The sequence below is a fragment of the Anolis sagrei genome, chromosome 1 (genome assembly GCF_037176765.1).
Source record: "Anolis sagrei isolate rAnoSag1 chromosome 1, rAnoSag1.mat, whole genome shotgun sequence".
Classification (NCBI taxonomy): domain Eukaryota; kingdom Metazoa; phylum Chordata; class Lepidosauria; order Squamata; family Dactyloidae; genus Anolis; species Anolis sagrei.
The window spans coordinates 125,187,772-125,204,254 of NC_090021.1; the positions used below are offsets into that span (position 1 = coordinate 125,187,772).

The 16,483-nt window shown below is 37.2% G+C and overlaps 2 protein-coding genes across 2 annotated transcripts in view; one reads left to right on the top strand and one right to left on the bottom strand.

The window, feature by feature from the left end:
* The window catches only part of MCPH1 (microcephalin 1), a 114,355-nt gene that overhangs the window by 36,703 nt on the left and 61,169 nt on the right, over positions 1-16,483 (top strand). The gene's annotated exons all lie outside the window — the stretch shown is intronic.
* The window catches only part of ANGPT2 (angiopoietin 2), a 52,268-nt gene that overhangs the window by 4,414 nt on the left and 31,371 nt on the right, over positions 1-16,483 (bottom strand). The window contains exons 3-7 of the mRNA XM_060788517.2: positions 13,325-13,446; positions 10,651-10,883; positions 7,778-7,908; positions 4,443-4,544; positions 3,025-3,191 (exon numbers count right to left, since the gene is read on the bottom strand). Of these exons, the coding sequence (XP_060644500.1) occupies positions 3,025-3,191; positions 4,443-4,544; positions 7,778-7,908; positions 10,651-10,883; positions 13,325-13,446 (755 nt within the window). The remainder of the gene's footprint in view (positions 1-3,024; positions 3,192-4,442; positions 4,545-7,777; positions 7,909-10,650; positions 10,884-13,324; positions 13,447-16,483) is intronic.

Here is a 16,483-nt window from a genome sequence, read left to right on the forward strand (position 1 = left end):
CATAAATTGCTCTACTGTTAAATTGCTCAATGAAGAGAATGGCTAAAGCATTTCATTGAGGAGTAAAGATAATCCTGATCATGCAATATGTTTTGATTGAATTTCCCTGTGCATCCCTATTCCCCCCTTTAATTCCATAAATTGTGTTGGGTTTTCATATAATCCTACATATGGCTATTCGCTTAGATTCTTAAGTTAATTATCTTAATGTCCTAACAATGATACACTTATTTTAAAGTTTTAAATCTCTTAAACCTTAACTCCGATATGCTTGTAGGGGGACTATGTCCCTCGTTTCTCAAGCTAGTCATTGACCATAATAAAGTGAACTTGAACTTGAATATGACCCTTTAATTCAAGTACTGGAAATTATTTCCATTCCTTTGTAGAAGACATCTTCCCTCTTTCATCCATTCCATAGAAGACATGTACTTCTGCTGAGAGATGTACATTTATTAAATAATGCATATACATCTCTCAGCAGAATGGCAATGTTTGGCCCTTCATATGTTGGACTGCAGTCCCAGCAGTCTCAGCCATCATAGTTGATTAGATTGGATTGTGGGAGCTGTAGTCTAAATCAGGTGAAGGATCAAAGGTTCTCCGCCCTTTCCTGAGGTATTATCCATGCAACTAAGGTTGAAAATTAAGAGAGAGGGTATTACTCTGTCATCATACACTTATACGTATGTAAGTTTATGGTCCTCCTACAGTACATCCTGTTCTTTGGGTAAGGAAAATGGCATTGTTAGCTTAAGTAGAATGTCTTTGTCAATCCTCATTTTAATTCATCTGTATCAATATTTCAATGTTTTGTTTGGCTTTTCTCTGACTGCTTTGTATTTCAGGGTTTTGAAATGATAAACAGAAATTACTCTTAACTAATGTTTCGGTATAGCTGAACAGTTAGGTTGACTGTGAAAATATATCGGTTTCATCAGTCAAGCATGTTTTTAAACACACTATTTCATGGCTCAAAAACTTGGTTGCATTTCAAAAGGAATAATTTTTGCAGATAGCCATTTTTGTCTTCAGAAATTATTTTATAATAATATAAATGGACAAGAGTAATGACCCGTTTTGCAAAGGTTACCTTTATAAACATTATATAGTCTTAATTTTTAAAATCCGAATCCCTGCTGCAGAGCCCAACTATTTCCAGATGAGGAAATATTTGGTTTGGAGTCAAAATGATTTTTTGCTTCCTCATCATGAAAGATCTACAACTTTCTGTAGGATATTGCTGTGACCCACAAAACACTCAACAGATCACTCCTAAGTAGGCTTGGAGGGAATGAAATGTTACATCTGCCCATGAACACATGTGCACACGCCAATTCCAAAGCCCGGCTGGCTCGCAGGGTGTGAGAGGTTTGTTATTTGCCTTCCATGTTCAGTTCAAAGTCTTCCCTGGTGATTGTTTCAGACAGCAGAAGAGATGAGTTATACCAGGCTATGGGAAAGATGGCACCTGATCCAAGCTCATGTCCAGTCGCTAAAGGATCTTTGGACTTTTCTGTTCCAAGAATAATTGGAACGTGGGTAATTTGAGAACCTAATACCTACTTCTGCCAATGATAACACTATTGGCAATAGATATTCACCCAGATAATAGGCTTGAACAGGATGGGACTCTTCATCATTGGCTGAAAGTTGCCTATTCAGCACAGTATTGAGTGTTGGAACACAACTGGAAACCAAGAGTCAATTCTCTGCTCAGAAACTCATTAGGCAGGTCACATACTCCCAACCTGAGAAACCCCCATGATAGATTCACCTTGGGAGTTACCATCAGTCAGAAGGCACAGAATAACAACAACAAATCTTCCTGAAAGGGGGGCAGCAAGTAGCTGTAATCCCAGCTTTTCCCCGTTGGTTCAAAGAGAAAAGGAAATTTAGGATCACTACAGTGATAAATTTATATTTGTAAAATACTAAGGAATTTCATGGCAGGCTGGAGCCATCTCGCCTAACATAATCAGAACCCAAGAAAAGAAACTAATGATGTTTCTTCTTTGGAAAGCAATATATATCCCCTTCTCCAGTCTATCCTGTGAAAAGATGCTTAATACCTGGATAAAGTGTAGGTAGTAGTCCTGGAAAACAGGACTGATGTGAACAATTAACGTGAAATAATACCCTTTATTTGTTTTTATTGTAAAAACAAACATAAATAGCTTCTCTGCTTATCAGGAGTGTGGAACAGTATACTTCAATATTCTAGAGTGCCATGTAACAGTGCTGGTGCTCAGTCAAGATGTGAAACATGCATTCACGATACATGAATTAAAAATGAGTACTCTTGGTAGGTTGTTGTAACTAAAGTCTATAAATACTGGCACCAAATATAATATATTTGAAAGTGTTACTAAGGTCTTTTTCTTCTGTTCAACAGAGTAATAAGTCTCCCTCCCCTGGAAATCAATAGGAAGGAAAGGAGGCTGCTTAGTTCTTTCCCCATGACAATTACTGTTGAGGACTGCAGTTGTGCATATGCATACTGCAAAGTAATTTTGGTTAAATTCAGCCGTGACGGAGCTTCAGATATTGTCTAAAGTGGAACAGTTTCCAAAGTTAAGTTGTATGGTACTGAAGGCCAGGAAAATGCGTATTCCGCCATTATCTCTTTCTTGTTTATTTCAGTTAAAAATGCAGTAATTCCAAATTATAAATAACTTATAATTTGCTGGTTTTTTGTGACATCAGAATCTGCTGATTAGGTGTGATTTCTGCACGTAGAACACTGTTCTGCATATTTTTGCAGGTGCACATAACTTAAAAATTCCTTAAGAGAACAGCTCCCTCTTTACATATCTAGAATTCTTCCTTATACATAAGCAATGCATACAGTGGTCTATAATCCAAGGGAGGTGGAAAGTTAAGCTGCACTTCATGTTTCATGCATATCTTCTCTCTCTCTCTCTCTCTCTCTTTCTCTCTGATACAGACACATACATACAAACACATATAAAATTGCTATATTATTGTCCAAGAACCTCAACACTTATTTCAGTTTTGATTTACCTGTATTTTTGTTCTTCATTTGCTAGATAAAAATGTTCATATAAGGAATATGCCTCATTTCCTTCCCAGTCTTTCAAGTATATTTTAAGAGCATACTGCTGCTGATTGGTTAGTTGATACACCAACTCATTTCCCAGCCAGTGTTCTGCAGAAGGATTCCCAAATCCCTGTAATCCAAATAAAAAAAACTTGGATTAGTTTAATCTTCCTTCCATCTCATTATGTCTTTTCCAAGAGACAAAACACATTTAAAAAGTGTTACGGCTGTAAAGCTGTCATCTCAGGGGCATTACTGTAGTTTCTGGATTTTTCCAATTTTTTGAGGAGAGTTCAACAAAAACTAATTTAAGAGGAGAAGAAATGGCAGGTAGAAATAGCCATCATTTGAAAAACCTGTAAATTAAACAAGTGTGTGTTAACAGCCAGCATAAATGTTGATTTAAAGAAAGCAAAAATTTGTTACATCAGTTTCTCTTTAAAAAAGATAAATATATTCTAGTTTTATCCTAAGAAAACACTGTTATTAATACTAACAATCCTAGTACTAAGAAGCTTGATTTTCCTTAGCATCCAAAATTGGATGATAGGTTATGTGGTGCCCCCTGAGAAAAAAAGAGTGAATAAAATCTGATTAGTCACTGATTTTGAGAATCTCCATCTTTATTTAATCTGTACATTTGTTGAAAATACAAATATTCCAAAATATAACTTAGGCATTTTTTTAAAAAATCGGTGTAGAGTAATCACAGAGACCTGCCAAAAACATTACTACTGGGGAACACACACACAAACACAATATTATGTAGGTCAAAGAAGTGTAGGTCATTACATGGGTATGCAAAGGGCCTGGGTTCAATCTCTTTGTTTCTCAGATGAAAATAATTATTTGGGGGGGGGGGGGGGGAGTGACACCAGTAGAAAGATGAAGAGAATTCTGACAGAGTTTTATCAAGATTGTTCAGAAATGTATGGGGATTTGAATTCATAAATAATATGTTCACATTTTATGTTAGTTACAATTTTTGATAGATTATATTTTCATGTAAGTTATAGCTGTTATATTTAAGTTGTCCTTTTATGTTGTGTTATTCTGGGTTATTACATTTGTACTTATTTTTATTGAGGCATTGAATACTTACCTTTTGTTTGTTGGGATCCACCCTGAGTCCCCCCCCCCCCCCGGGAGATAGGGCAGAATATAAATTATTATTATTATTATTATTATTATTATTATTATTATTATTATTATAGAACATAATTTATTATGTACTTTTGTTAGAGATGGGGGATCTCTGCTCTCATCTCCCCCCTATTGTTTGAACCACAGTACCCACAATTCCTTTTCATTGCCCTGCTGTGGCTTTGGGCACTTGAAATCCAGACTCCCCCTATCCCTGCATAATGTTGCTCTGTCTTACCGTTTTGTACTCTTCCCAAGTTCGGTCAAAGTCTACACTGCCGTCTGAGCGCCGCTGAATTATTGTCCAGCCTCCTCCACTGGTTTCCATATCACAATATGCCTATTAGAACGCAGCAAAATAAGGAGTTTACTTTTATTTCATTCTGTTAGTTATATCTAATATTTTGGGAAATATACAACAAATATGTATATCTATGACGGGAGGGCAAATACTCTTAAGATAACCAATCCAATAATCAAACACGGTAACCATTATCATATTGTGAATATTGTGTTCAGAGTGGAGCTTGAATCCTATCGTTACTCTCCAACAAAGTAAATCTCAAAATACTGATGGTATTGACTTGAATTACTTGCCATTCAGTGTTTGATTCAATCAACCTATTCTAGTTGGGAACAATCATCAAAATTCAGGCCAGTATTTTCACTGAGGCCCTCTTCCACACTGCTGAACAAAATCTCACATTATCTGTTTTGAACTGGAATATATGGTAGTGTGGACTCAGATAACTCAGTTCAAAGCACATATTGTGGCATTTTCTGCCTTGATATTCCGGGTTATATGACTGTGTGGACGAGCCCAGAATCAAACATCTGTTTAGTGAAGAAGATCCTTGACCACATTCTCAGGGAGATCATTAGGACCTTTTTATCTAACTACTCTGTGTTGTAAGTAAAATATATTCCAGAAGTGATTACAAATATCTTAAGCCTCTTTCCAGCAGGTCTTGTCATTTGCTGCCAATTTTTAGTTTCCAAAACATATCTGCTTTTGTTTCTGAAGTCTTTTCCCTGATGTCCTGAGGGAGACCTACAGATAGCTGAAAGTAAGGAAGAATCATTCATGGGCAGAAGCCTGTATAATCAAAGCTTGGATTCAAAATAGAACAGAAGGGAGCATATTATCTCCCAAAAATGCATAACTAATCATAATGAACCATTCAAAGAATAAATTCCTTTAACTCGTCACTTGCCTGAACAAGGTAGATTTTGACATTTTGACTATTAGAAGGCACAATTTAATGTCAAGAGCAGGAGGGGCATCTCCTGAGTTTTTCAAATGGATGTTGCCATGAAATGTTAAGCTACTACATATAATTCACAAACTTATTTAATTCCACAGGCTCATTTTTTTAGAAATATGCTAAAAAAGATTCCACAAAATGTGAAATGTAAACCATAATTGAAAGAACCACATATCCAGAGAGGCTTTGGGCTTCATTGTCACCAGCAGAGCTCAGAGCAAACAGCTTTTTAAATTGATGGTGTTTATGATGTGGCGTTATGCATGGTAACAGGGGGACCATGCCCCATTGGCCTGCCTAGAGCAATTTCGCAAAAAGTTCCATGTGAAATTTAAATATAGTGTGGAATTGATTTGCCATCCTTTTTTATTTTATTTTACAAAAAGGGGAAAAGGATTAGCTGATAAATCTGGGATGAAATAGTAAGCAAGTCAGTGTTATGTTGCACTTTCTAATGAAGGCTTTGTAAAGGAAATAACAAGATCAGTAATGTACATTTATGCAGGCAATGTTTATACAGCTCTGGAGAGGCCAGAGCGGGCATTGACAGGAAAAGACCAAAACACAAACAGTCACAGTCTGGCAAATCAACAATAATTCTGTTTTCTCTTCTCAGAACTTAATATAAAACAACATAAAGTAACAGCTTGGCAATTTGAAAGAGTTATTGGGAAGCGTAGCCCTCTCTGACAAAAATGTCATCAACCTTTCCTTTATAAAGTAATGGTAATAATTCCATGGCTTCCAGATGAAGAGTGAAATCCACCAGGACTGCTTCTGCAAAACTTCAATTTTACAAGGGTACTGGATAGGGCTCCATGGAAATTGCACTGAAATGAACTCTGCAATAATAGTCTTTGATGGATTACACTCCTAAGGCTGCTGATAATCGATTAAATTTCTCCTTCAGCAAATAACATGCATTATGAGGAAGTCTAAACACTATAATCGCTGTACTCTATCTGGCAGGTCTGGGAATAAAAATAGTATCATCAGTCATGCTGCCTAATTGCCCGCCTAACAATGACCTTGTTTGGGGGCACGTTCTTTCAAACGTATGTGGCTTTTTTTTTTTTACCAGAAAACAGTAAAACTGTGGTTGGTAGAAATCTGAGGACAGTTTGAAATAGATCTGGCAGATTCTCATTGGGTGGCTTGACAGCTACTGAAAAAGAGGAGGGACTGATTCAATTGAAAAGTTAGATGTTGCTGTTTAGTGATATGGATGCTGTGATTACCTACTAAATTCCTTTAGCAAGCAAGCTAAAGGAATTTCTGCGCTAACACTCTTTGATATTCTTTTGATTAGTTTATTCCCCAGTGACTTGGTTTGGAAATTATTGTTCCTGGAGCCATGGTAGAAGAACTAATTTGTAAAAGGAGTGGGAGACTGTGGAAGTATGCAGTCCATTTTGTGTCCCTAAACATGCCGCCTTCTATATCTCATTGGACTTCAGCTTCTACCAGCCCCAGGTAGTACAGCCTAGGTAGCATAATTAGGAATGCTTCAAATGTGACCCATACTTGACTTATCTTTGCCCTAAACAATGACTGATAGTTATCCCTAGACCATAATTGTAAATACTCTTTGATATTGAATAGGCAAAGCAGAAGATATTTGTCCCAATTTCCATTATTTGATAAGAAGGAATCTAACCAAGCTCTTACCATTTAACCTGAATGACACTATTTACACTTTCTGCTTGCCAAACCATTTCCCAAATATCTTATTCTAACATGGAAGCAGACATATAGCCAGTTAGTAAAATAGTTTCAGCTATATAGATTATTGGATTGCTGTGAGTTTTCCGGGCTGTATGGCCATGTTCGAGAAGCATTCTCTCCTGACGTTTACCCTCATCTATGGCAGGCATCTTCAGAGGTTGTGAGGTATATTGGAAACCATACAGCCCAGAAAACTCACAGCAGCCCAGTGAAAGCCTTCAACAACATATATATAGATTATATAGATTAGGTTTGCTGGATTTCATTTCTTAATGCATTTTTGATAGGATGCTGACTTACTTAATGTTTATGAAATGAAAAGTAATTACTGCAAGGGTGCCATTGCTCTTGCCTTCAGGTGTCCTGAATGACCTTGGGAGTTCGTGAAAAATTAATACATTTGTCCAAAACCAATTAGGCAAATCTGTGTGCATAATGATAGTTTTTAAAGTACCTGTTGCTATTACCATAATAACTTACACAAGGATAGATTATGAAAAAGAATTTCTGTTCTCCTTTAGGGAGATTCTTCATCTTGAAAAGTATATTTTTCTACCTAAACCTAAAGAAGAAAATGGAATACCTTTTTCTCCTCTCCTGTATTAGGCACTGTTAATGTATAGATGCCGCTAGTTGTAAGTCCTGATTTGAAGGCTTCAGCACAATCCTTGAAATTGATCTGTTCATCTCCAGCCACCAAAGCATTCTTGGATGCTAAGGGAAAAAACATGAAGACCTGTAGGTTGGATTCAAGATCTGTCTTCCTCTGACAGAAGACTCTGCTCATCCATCCAGTATTCATCACACTCCATTAGAACTCATAATATTCCATATTTTTCCCTAGGCCTACATCAGCGTTTCTCAACCTGGGAATCAGGACCCCTTGAGGGGGGTTGTGAGGGGACTGTCAGAGGGGTTGCCAAAAACCATCAGAAAACACAATATTTTATGCTGGTCATGGGGATTCTGTGTGGGGACTTTGACCCAATTCTGTCGTTAATGGGGTTCAGAATGCTCTTTGATTGTAAGTGAAATATAAATCACAGCAACTACAACTGCAAAATGTCATGGTCTATTTTCCCCAGACTCCACCAGTGTTCACCTTTGGGCATATTGAGGATTCATGCTAAGTTTGGTCCAGATCCATCATTGTTTGACTCCACAGTGCTCTCTAGATGTAGGTAAACTATAACTCCAAAACTGAATGTCTATGCCCATCAAACCCTTCCAGTTTTTAATGTTGGTCATGGGAGATTTGTGTGCCAAGTTTGGTTCAATTCAGTCGCTGGTGGAGTTCAGAATGCTCTTTGATCACAACAACTTAACCTCCCAAATAACAAAATCAACCCCCCACCACCAGCTCATCAGTATTCAAATTTGGTCATATTGGGAATTTGTGCCAAATTTCGTCCAGTGAATGAAAATGCATCCTGCATATCAGATATTTACATGTTGATTCATAACAGTAGCAAAATTACAATTATGAAGTAGCAATGAAAATAATGTTATGGTTGGGGATCACCACAACATAAGGGACTGTGTTAAGGGGTCGTGGGATTAGGAAGGTTGAGAACCACTGGCCTACATGATATTTTCAGGTGACTGGAAGAACTCCTACAAGGAGGAATCTCTTTTCAGCCATCCCAGTGGTGCATTCCTAGTGAGAACTACACAGTAAAAAGATTATTGTGTTAAAAACAAATCTCCCATTCTTAAACCATTCCGTTCCCCAGCGCATACATAAATCATTTTCTCTCAGCTTTGCAAAGTGTTTACTATTCAGGCAGGGTTGATATATTTTGTTTGCTTAAAATGCAAGCATGCTTCCAAGCTGCTAATTGTTTTTCCACACTTCTTTGATAGTTGACACGTTTAGAAGTGTCCCCCTTGACTCTGGCAATTGTTCAGGATTTGTTTTTTCCACTTGGGTGCCAAAGGCAGCATGGTTTGTTTACTTGTTTGTGCACTGCTATCAGCAGAAACATGCACAGTTTTGGAAATGTGCTTAAGAGACTATTTTTAGGCCTATCAGGCCATATCGGGCGCCATGGTTTCCTTGAAAGAAAGAAAAATCTTTTGAAGTGTTATTAAATATTTGTAGATACAAATAGGACCAGCAACAAAAAGTTGCAATGCATTCTGCTACTGTCAGCTACCAGCCATATTCAACTTCCAGGATTCACCATTATATTTCCTCTGCCTCCTGTTTTTATCTCCTACCTACCCTGTAGTATTAGTAAGCATTTTGTACCTCCTGGGCTTGCTAAGACATTGTCCTGAGTTTTAGTTCAGTACCAACTTTTTTAGGGTGGTTGTTTTTATTGCTTCACTCTTATTGATTAAATGTGGTTTTTACTACATGAGGAGCTCTCCTCAGAGAATGAATTTGCCATTAATATTTCAGATTACTATGATTTATTTATTAGTATATACCTTCTCAAGTTAATCTTTGAATAATGACCAAAGGTTTTCCCTGTCAGCTTCTTAGAGTGTTGGGTCAATACATTTCTGTGCAAGAGAAATTTCTCACATTCTCAAAATTAGGGGAATGGAAAATGTTTTTGTTGGCATCTTTCTTGCTGGTATTATAAGTGCCAAGACCTTCTGACTCCTTCCAGGGTTAATTTAATTCTGATACAAGAGGAGAACTAGGATTGTGTTTGGCAGGTCTTGTTCATCTATTATTACATTGTTACCAGATCTGAATAACTCTCAGAATTACTATGGTAGAAAGGCAGACTCCAAGTTAGGTTCTGTAGGTTTGTTGAATTTGTTTGTAAGTCAGAACAGGTATATATATTTTTAAGTGTAACTCCAGCCAAATATGTATATTCTTTAGCTTTGGATGGCATAGAGAAGCGTTAACACCCCTGTGGTGTTGTTTTGCTGCCTGTGCTTGTGTCCAAAAGATTTCATCTCACTTTCTGTCAATGTGATAACTGGATTTTGAAAAAATGGGGTCATTGTGGAAACAAGGATTGGTGATAAACCTTTCCTGGAGACATCTTTTCCCCATGAAAACTCTTCCAGGAGTGACTCTCCCTTCCTAGGGGTAGATTTCTCTCACTATGCAAAGACAGATAGATAGATAGATATAGATATATGGCTGGAGTTACACTGAAAAATTGTAGCAGATTACTCTCACTTTCTGTTGTCTCAACCCCATTCTTAACTATGAGTTGTTTGTAACAGGGGGACTTCCTGTACAATCTTAATACCCAGACACAAATATAGGCACACGAGTTCTCACACTCTTGCTAAACTCAGGGTAGCTGTGGTTCTTTTGCTTTATACCCAGAGGGGTAGGTGGTAATACTGGCCTAAGGCTATGCATGTCTGATCTAATTACACTATATGTTCAGAAAACAGCGGCCCTAATTTGAGGGACATTCCAGGGTATGGAAATACAAAAGAGACATTTTCTCACTAAGAATTCGGGTGTTTGGCTTCACTTACGATTTGGTGTAGAAACAATGGAAAACAGGTTCTGCACAGTCTCCCTCAAGTCATGCTGCTGTTTTTGCAAAAGAGAGTTGTTAGCTGTGGCAGTGACCAGCTGTTGCTGCAGTTCTTCAATGATGGAGTTCTGCCTGGAAACTAGGGACTGGAGCTTATCTTTTTCATCCTTTATTGACTGGAGCTGGACTGTGTGCTTGTCTTCCATTTCAAGAACTTTTTTTTCTAAAAAGCTAACGAATACAAAATTGACCCAGTTAAGGAACAGTGGATTGTCCAGCATACAGCTTTGCCTAAGGTTATTTGCTATGAAAAAAAATCTGAGCTTGATGAGACTCTCACATATTTTTTTCTCCCCATGGGCAAAATAACATCTGATCCAAGATATAATTTGATTATGTGAATGCAGGATCTCTCTAACTACTTGATCTGTCACCAGCCCAGGAATAGTGTTTTTCCACTGTAATACCAATGAGCTTTCTAACATTATATTTGCTGTGCAAATAAAAAAAAGAGATATCCACTCAAACAATCCAAATTCTGCACATCAGTGTGTGGTGAATTTACCTTAAATTTGATCCAGACATTAAAGGACCTATCCAAGGTGCTGAAAAAATTTCAGCATCATAAGTAAGTCCTATAAAGTTTGAAATAAAACTCTGGGTCCATTTCCCACACCACCAACATAGACATCTGGCTGCTCCTATTAGGCATAAATGATACAAAGTAACCCAATGTGCATTTTTTTTATTTGTATCATTTACAGTTTTGCATACATTCTTCCGATTTTGGTCTCGGGACAAGGTAGGAATCCATGCAAGGCACTGAATACCTCCCTGAGCCTTGTGATCTCATTTAGCTTTTTTTTGGGTTCAGCAGGCATTGGCCATATGCCAGTATCCTTCCTATCTTGTAAATACAAACAGATCTTCAAGATGCTGAATGCATCATGCCATACCAAGCTCAGCACTCCAGCAGAATTGCTGTAGATGTATAATCCTAGTTGTACCACTTTCTCATAACTCCAATGCAGCCTGGATCACATAGGTTTTCAACTGTTAAGAGTCTTGTAGTAGTGCCTTCTTTAATGTAAACATTACCTCTGGAATGATCTTCTAATGAACTATAAACCACATTTTGTACAGAGCTAGTGGGTGGAATCCAATTCTATCATTTCACTGATGCATTTGTTTCTGCCATCCTTAAAACTAGGAAATTTCCAGAACTTGGGGGTGGGTAGGTGGGGACACTACAGGTTTGAGAGAAGAATGTCCATCACATTAGCAAACATCCACTAGTACCATCTTTAATGTGAATTTTGGTAGCATTTGAAAAACTCCTTGTTACAATTTGATCAGAGATAAATTTCATTTTACTTTTCTCTCATTAACTTTTAAATAATCTCATATGACGTATACTTTGTTATATACTTCTTCAACAACAGTGTCTATTTTAGTAAGTGGCAAATGGAAAATTATTCATTTCCATCATTATTTCTATGCTTGATGCAACAGATGACATGGCAATCTTGAACTCATATTTACTTTGCTCCTCTTGGGTAAAATATTTTGTTTGCATAAAACAAACCTTTCAGGAACATACACAAATACAGCAGGAGAGTGAAGACAAATGTGAAAACATGCCCTTTCCCCCTAATGTTAATGTTTCCTAGTACTGAGGGACCTTATTTCAGCAAAGGCTTCCTACTGAATAATACAGTTTTTGAATTCAACCTAGCAGTATATGATGATAAGTAAAGCTTGGGGACCATATAATTTGGCACTTGCTTGATCTTTGTTTTAGAAAACAGCTTATTTATCTCCATAATATAGCTGCTAACATATCAGCCTATCACTATGAACTGCAAAGCACCACAAATGAACTAATACATTATTTGATCACTTGCATTGCAGCAAATTGCATTCCGTTTTGGAGAACAATAATCTTGATTTCTCTTGCATGTGGAACTAGCCAACTACAGGTCAAGCTCAAAGCTTGTTGAGTAAAAGAAGGTCACGATTTCCTTCTCTTCTCCAGCTGGACTAATGTGATCCCGGCTCAGCAAGAAATGTTAACAGTTCTTCTGGCCAGCTGTCACTCAACTCTTCTGGGCAAACAAAAAGAATTCAAGACCTTTTGATGTTTTTGTCAGACTCACAACTGATCCAAAAAGGAACATTTACCAAATATTTATCTTTTCAGTAGTTAAACAAATATGATATTAAAATTATTGTGGCATCCAGATTTTGACTGGCAGTTAAATGAGCTTGCACCATTGTTTCCCTTAATACATTTTATTGTTATTATTCTAGTCCCAGTGTTTCTCCATAAATGGTTTGGATGTAAGCAATATAAATTATTTGAATATAAACAAGTGGAAGGGGACTGAGGTCTCATTTCAGCACATGGCGCATCTCATGTCTTCTCAGGATCCTGGTTTCTTTTATGCTGCACATTTGTGCAGTTGCTTCATGTTAAAAATAGCTTTGCACAGCTTTTGACAGAGTTCCCAAATTCCATGTTTACAAATTATATTTCCTAGCACTTTTCCATTTTAGTCAATTTCCGAAATATGTTTTTGTGAAAGAATGTCAGAAGTTAACATAACCAAATTACAAGCCTTTGTAGTTTCACAATTGGGAAAATGCTTTTGGCACACCGGAAAACTTCGTACCTGTTTTTTTCTTGCAGTTTACCAATTTCACTGGTCTGATCTGAAATCTGCATTTCCAGTTTGTTGGTTGAAAGTGAATGTTTTAAAAGTTGAAGTTCAAGTCTGGATGTTTGATTCAATACCTACATTTTTGAGAAAATAAATTTTTAATCCCATTTAAACATTTGGAGTAATAATAAGATAATAATATGCTTATTTATTAAAGGATGATCCAAACTTTAGAAAATGTTAGTGGCATTATAAAGTTTACTGTGGCAATAAGAATTCTATGGGTTGCAACCTAAGTTGTTCTCAGGAGTCACCAAGCACATCTATACATACAGCCTCCTAAATGTGGCAGCATTTTGTGACTACAGGGATACATTCACAAATTTCCAGTATAACATGCACAGGAGCATGTCTACATTATCATATCCGGGGATATTAAAATCATTGCTTGTATTCCATAAAATTACTTAATATTTTTTTAAGTTCCCTGTATTATTGGTAAGAGTGCATTGTCTTATTTTGTTATTCATTCCATAGTTTCAGTTTTAGACTGACGTGACTTGCATCTGCATCTCAGGTGCATTCCTTTTAACTCTCAAATATGACATCTGCTTTTAAGAATGAAGAAAGAAAACTGTCATGTGGAGTGCGGCTTTCCGTTCCATTCTACCCTGTGTCTTTTAATCTGTAACACTTCCCCCATTGTGTTTTAAAACAACTGCTTTAATCCATCAAAATTTGGCTTCAGTTGGCAGGAGGAATTTACTCATATCCTTCATGTTGGATAGTCATTCAGGACATGATTTCACACTTAAGCGTATTTCCAAATTGTCCCTAAAGAGTTATTTTTATGGAAGATTTTAATGTTGCCCTTTATCTTATATTTCAAAATGCACAGTAAAACCTTGAAAATAGGTTAAAACTTAAATTGAGACAGGAAAAAATATTTTAAAAGCTTGGCTAAATAAAACAATTCCTTGGAACCATGCATTTTTTTCTGTACCAGGGAAACTTTTCTGAGAAGAGCATTGCATAATAGGAATCTCATGTTCAAGAATCATATTACTAATTGATAATGCTAATACCTTACTTCAACAGAAGAGACGCATATGGAAATACTTTTGCAGAGTAATTTTAAAAAGAAGTTGAATTGATATGAAAATAATCCACCATTCAGGTACTTCAGTTCCAAACTCTCTATATTTATTGTATTTCGGGTGGTTTATTATTTAAATAAACAATATTTAAACAAGATTAAGATCTTCTGGGGAGGCCCTGCTCTTTGACTCGCCTTCGCAGATGTGGTTGGTGGGGATGAGAGATAGAGCCTTCTCAGAGGTGACCCCTCAGCTGTAGAATTTATTTATTTATTTATTTATTATTTCAGGTATTTTTACCCCGCCCTTCTCAACCCCCTAGGGGGGACTCAGGGCAGCTTCCAGCCAGCACATATTTGATACCTACAATTAAATACAATAGAATACACAACAAAACAGTAATTATAAATAGTTAAAACATTGAGTTACTACAATAAAATAAACTCCCTCTCCAGTAATATTAGATTAGCTCCCTCCCTCCTGGCCTTCAGGAAGAAAGTGAAAACAAGCCTTCTGAGAATAATTTTAGTGCAGTAGAGGGATACTGAATATGTGCAATAACTACTTGCATGACCCCAGATTACAATTTTGGATGGCGTGGTTTTAATAGTGAATGTTAATGTTTTTAATTGTCAATGTGGTTTTAATTCAAATGTTTATTTTAATTGTATGTTGTTTTTATAGCATTGAATAATTGCCTGTGTGTAAAGCCGCCTTGAGTTCCCTTTGGGGGTGAGAAGGGCGGGGTATAAATATGGTAAATAAATAAATAAAACCACTGTTACTACTGGAGATGGAAACTCTCTACAGCTATAATAGACCACTTTGCACATGAGATATGTGCTACCAAAGGAGTTTTTCTTCCTTCCTTCAAAGTAAAAGTCTTGAAAGCTATGACAACTATATAAAGGTTCTTCAACACCAAAATTAACGTCTTGTGAATAATGTAAGGAGTTTTGAAATGAATTTATTTTTTCAGGATATTCTCTTGTTTGTTCTGTAAATGTAATAGCTTGTGGTTGCTCTAAGAAAACCACTCTTTTGGATGGAATTTGACTAGAGATCTATAGTGAGGGCCACCCCCCTGCCCAGCATGAGTATGGGAACATCTCTGTTCCCCTTAAAGAACCACAATTGATTTGGGACTTGGACATCAACTTGAAAACATGTGACGATTTATTTTTCTTTGTAGCTTCCTGTTCTTCCTTAATCTTTCGCCCACTCAGTTCAGTGTTTTCATTTATCCTGCAGTTAAATTGGAATTATTAAAATGCTAAAGCATATCCTAGTTTCCTTTCAGATTGCTATCTTACATAGGGGTGCATAATTTCAGCCTCTCCAGGTGCATCAACACTGTAGAATTGATGCATTTGAAGCCCTCTTTAATTGCTGTGGTTCAATGCTCTGGAACCATGGGAGCTGTAGTTGGCAGAGATGGCTAGAGGTCTTATAAAAATGATAGCTCCCAAGATTCCATACCATTGAGCCATGGAAGTTAAAGTGGCACCAACCTGCTTTAAAGCTGCTTTGGAGATGCACTCTGGGAGTCTTCTAAGTAAGGAAGAACCACAACATATGTAAGTTCTCGATTTTGATCGAGATTCCCATCAGAGTCTCTTCTCCGTTTGCTCTCTCTCAGCTTTTCAAACTGTGCCGCAACCCATTGGTGTGTTGCCCATAGCATTTTGGTGTCATCTAAAAAAGCTTGGGAGACAAAGTGGCAGGCAAAACAATGTGCTCCCAGGCATGATTCCCCTGATGCGACTGCCAAGAACAAAGGCTGCCTGGTGAGGCAAGCACTGTCTTCATATGAATGGCTAAGCCCCCTCCTTTGCATCAGCTTGGCAGCTGTTTGGTTGCCACAACAATGGAAGTACAGGGAGTCCCCGAGTTATGAACATTCAACTTATGAACACCTTATAGTTACAAATGGGCCTCTCCCCTCCCTCCCTGTCACAAAATGGTAGTGCTGACCCAAAGCGTGTTTGTATCTCTCCACCTCTCTTTCCCTTTTCTTCCTATCAATCTCTCCAAGCTCCTTTTTCCCTTTCTTCCTATCAATCTCTCCAAACCT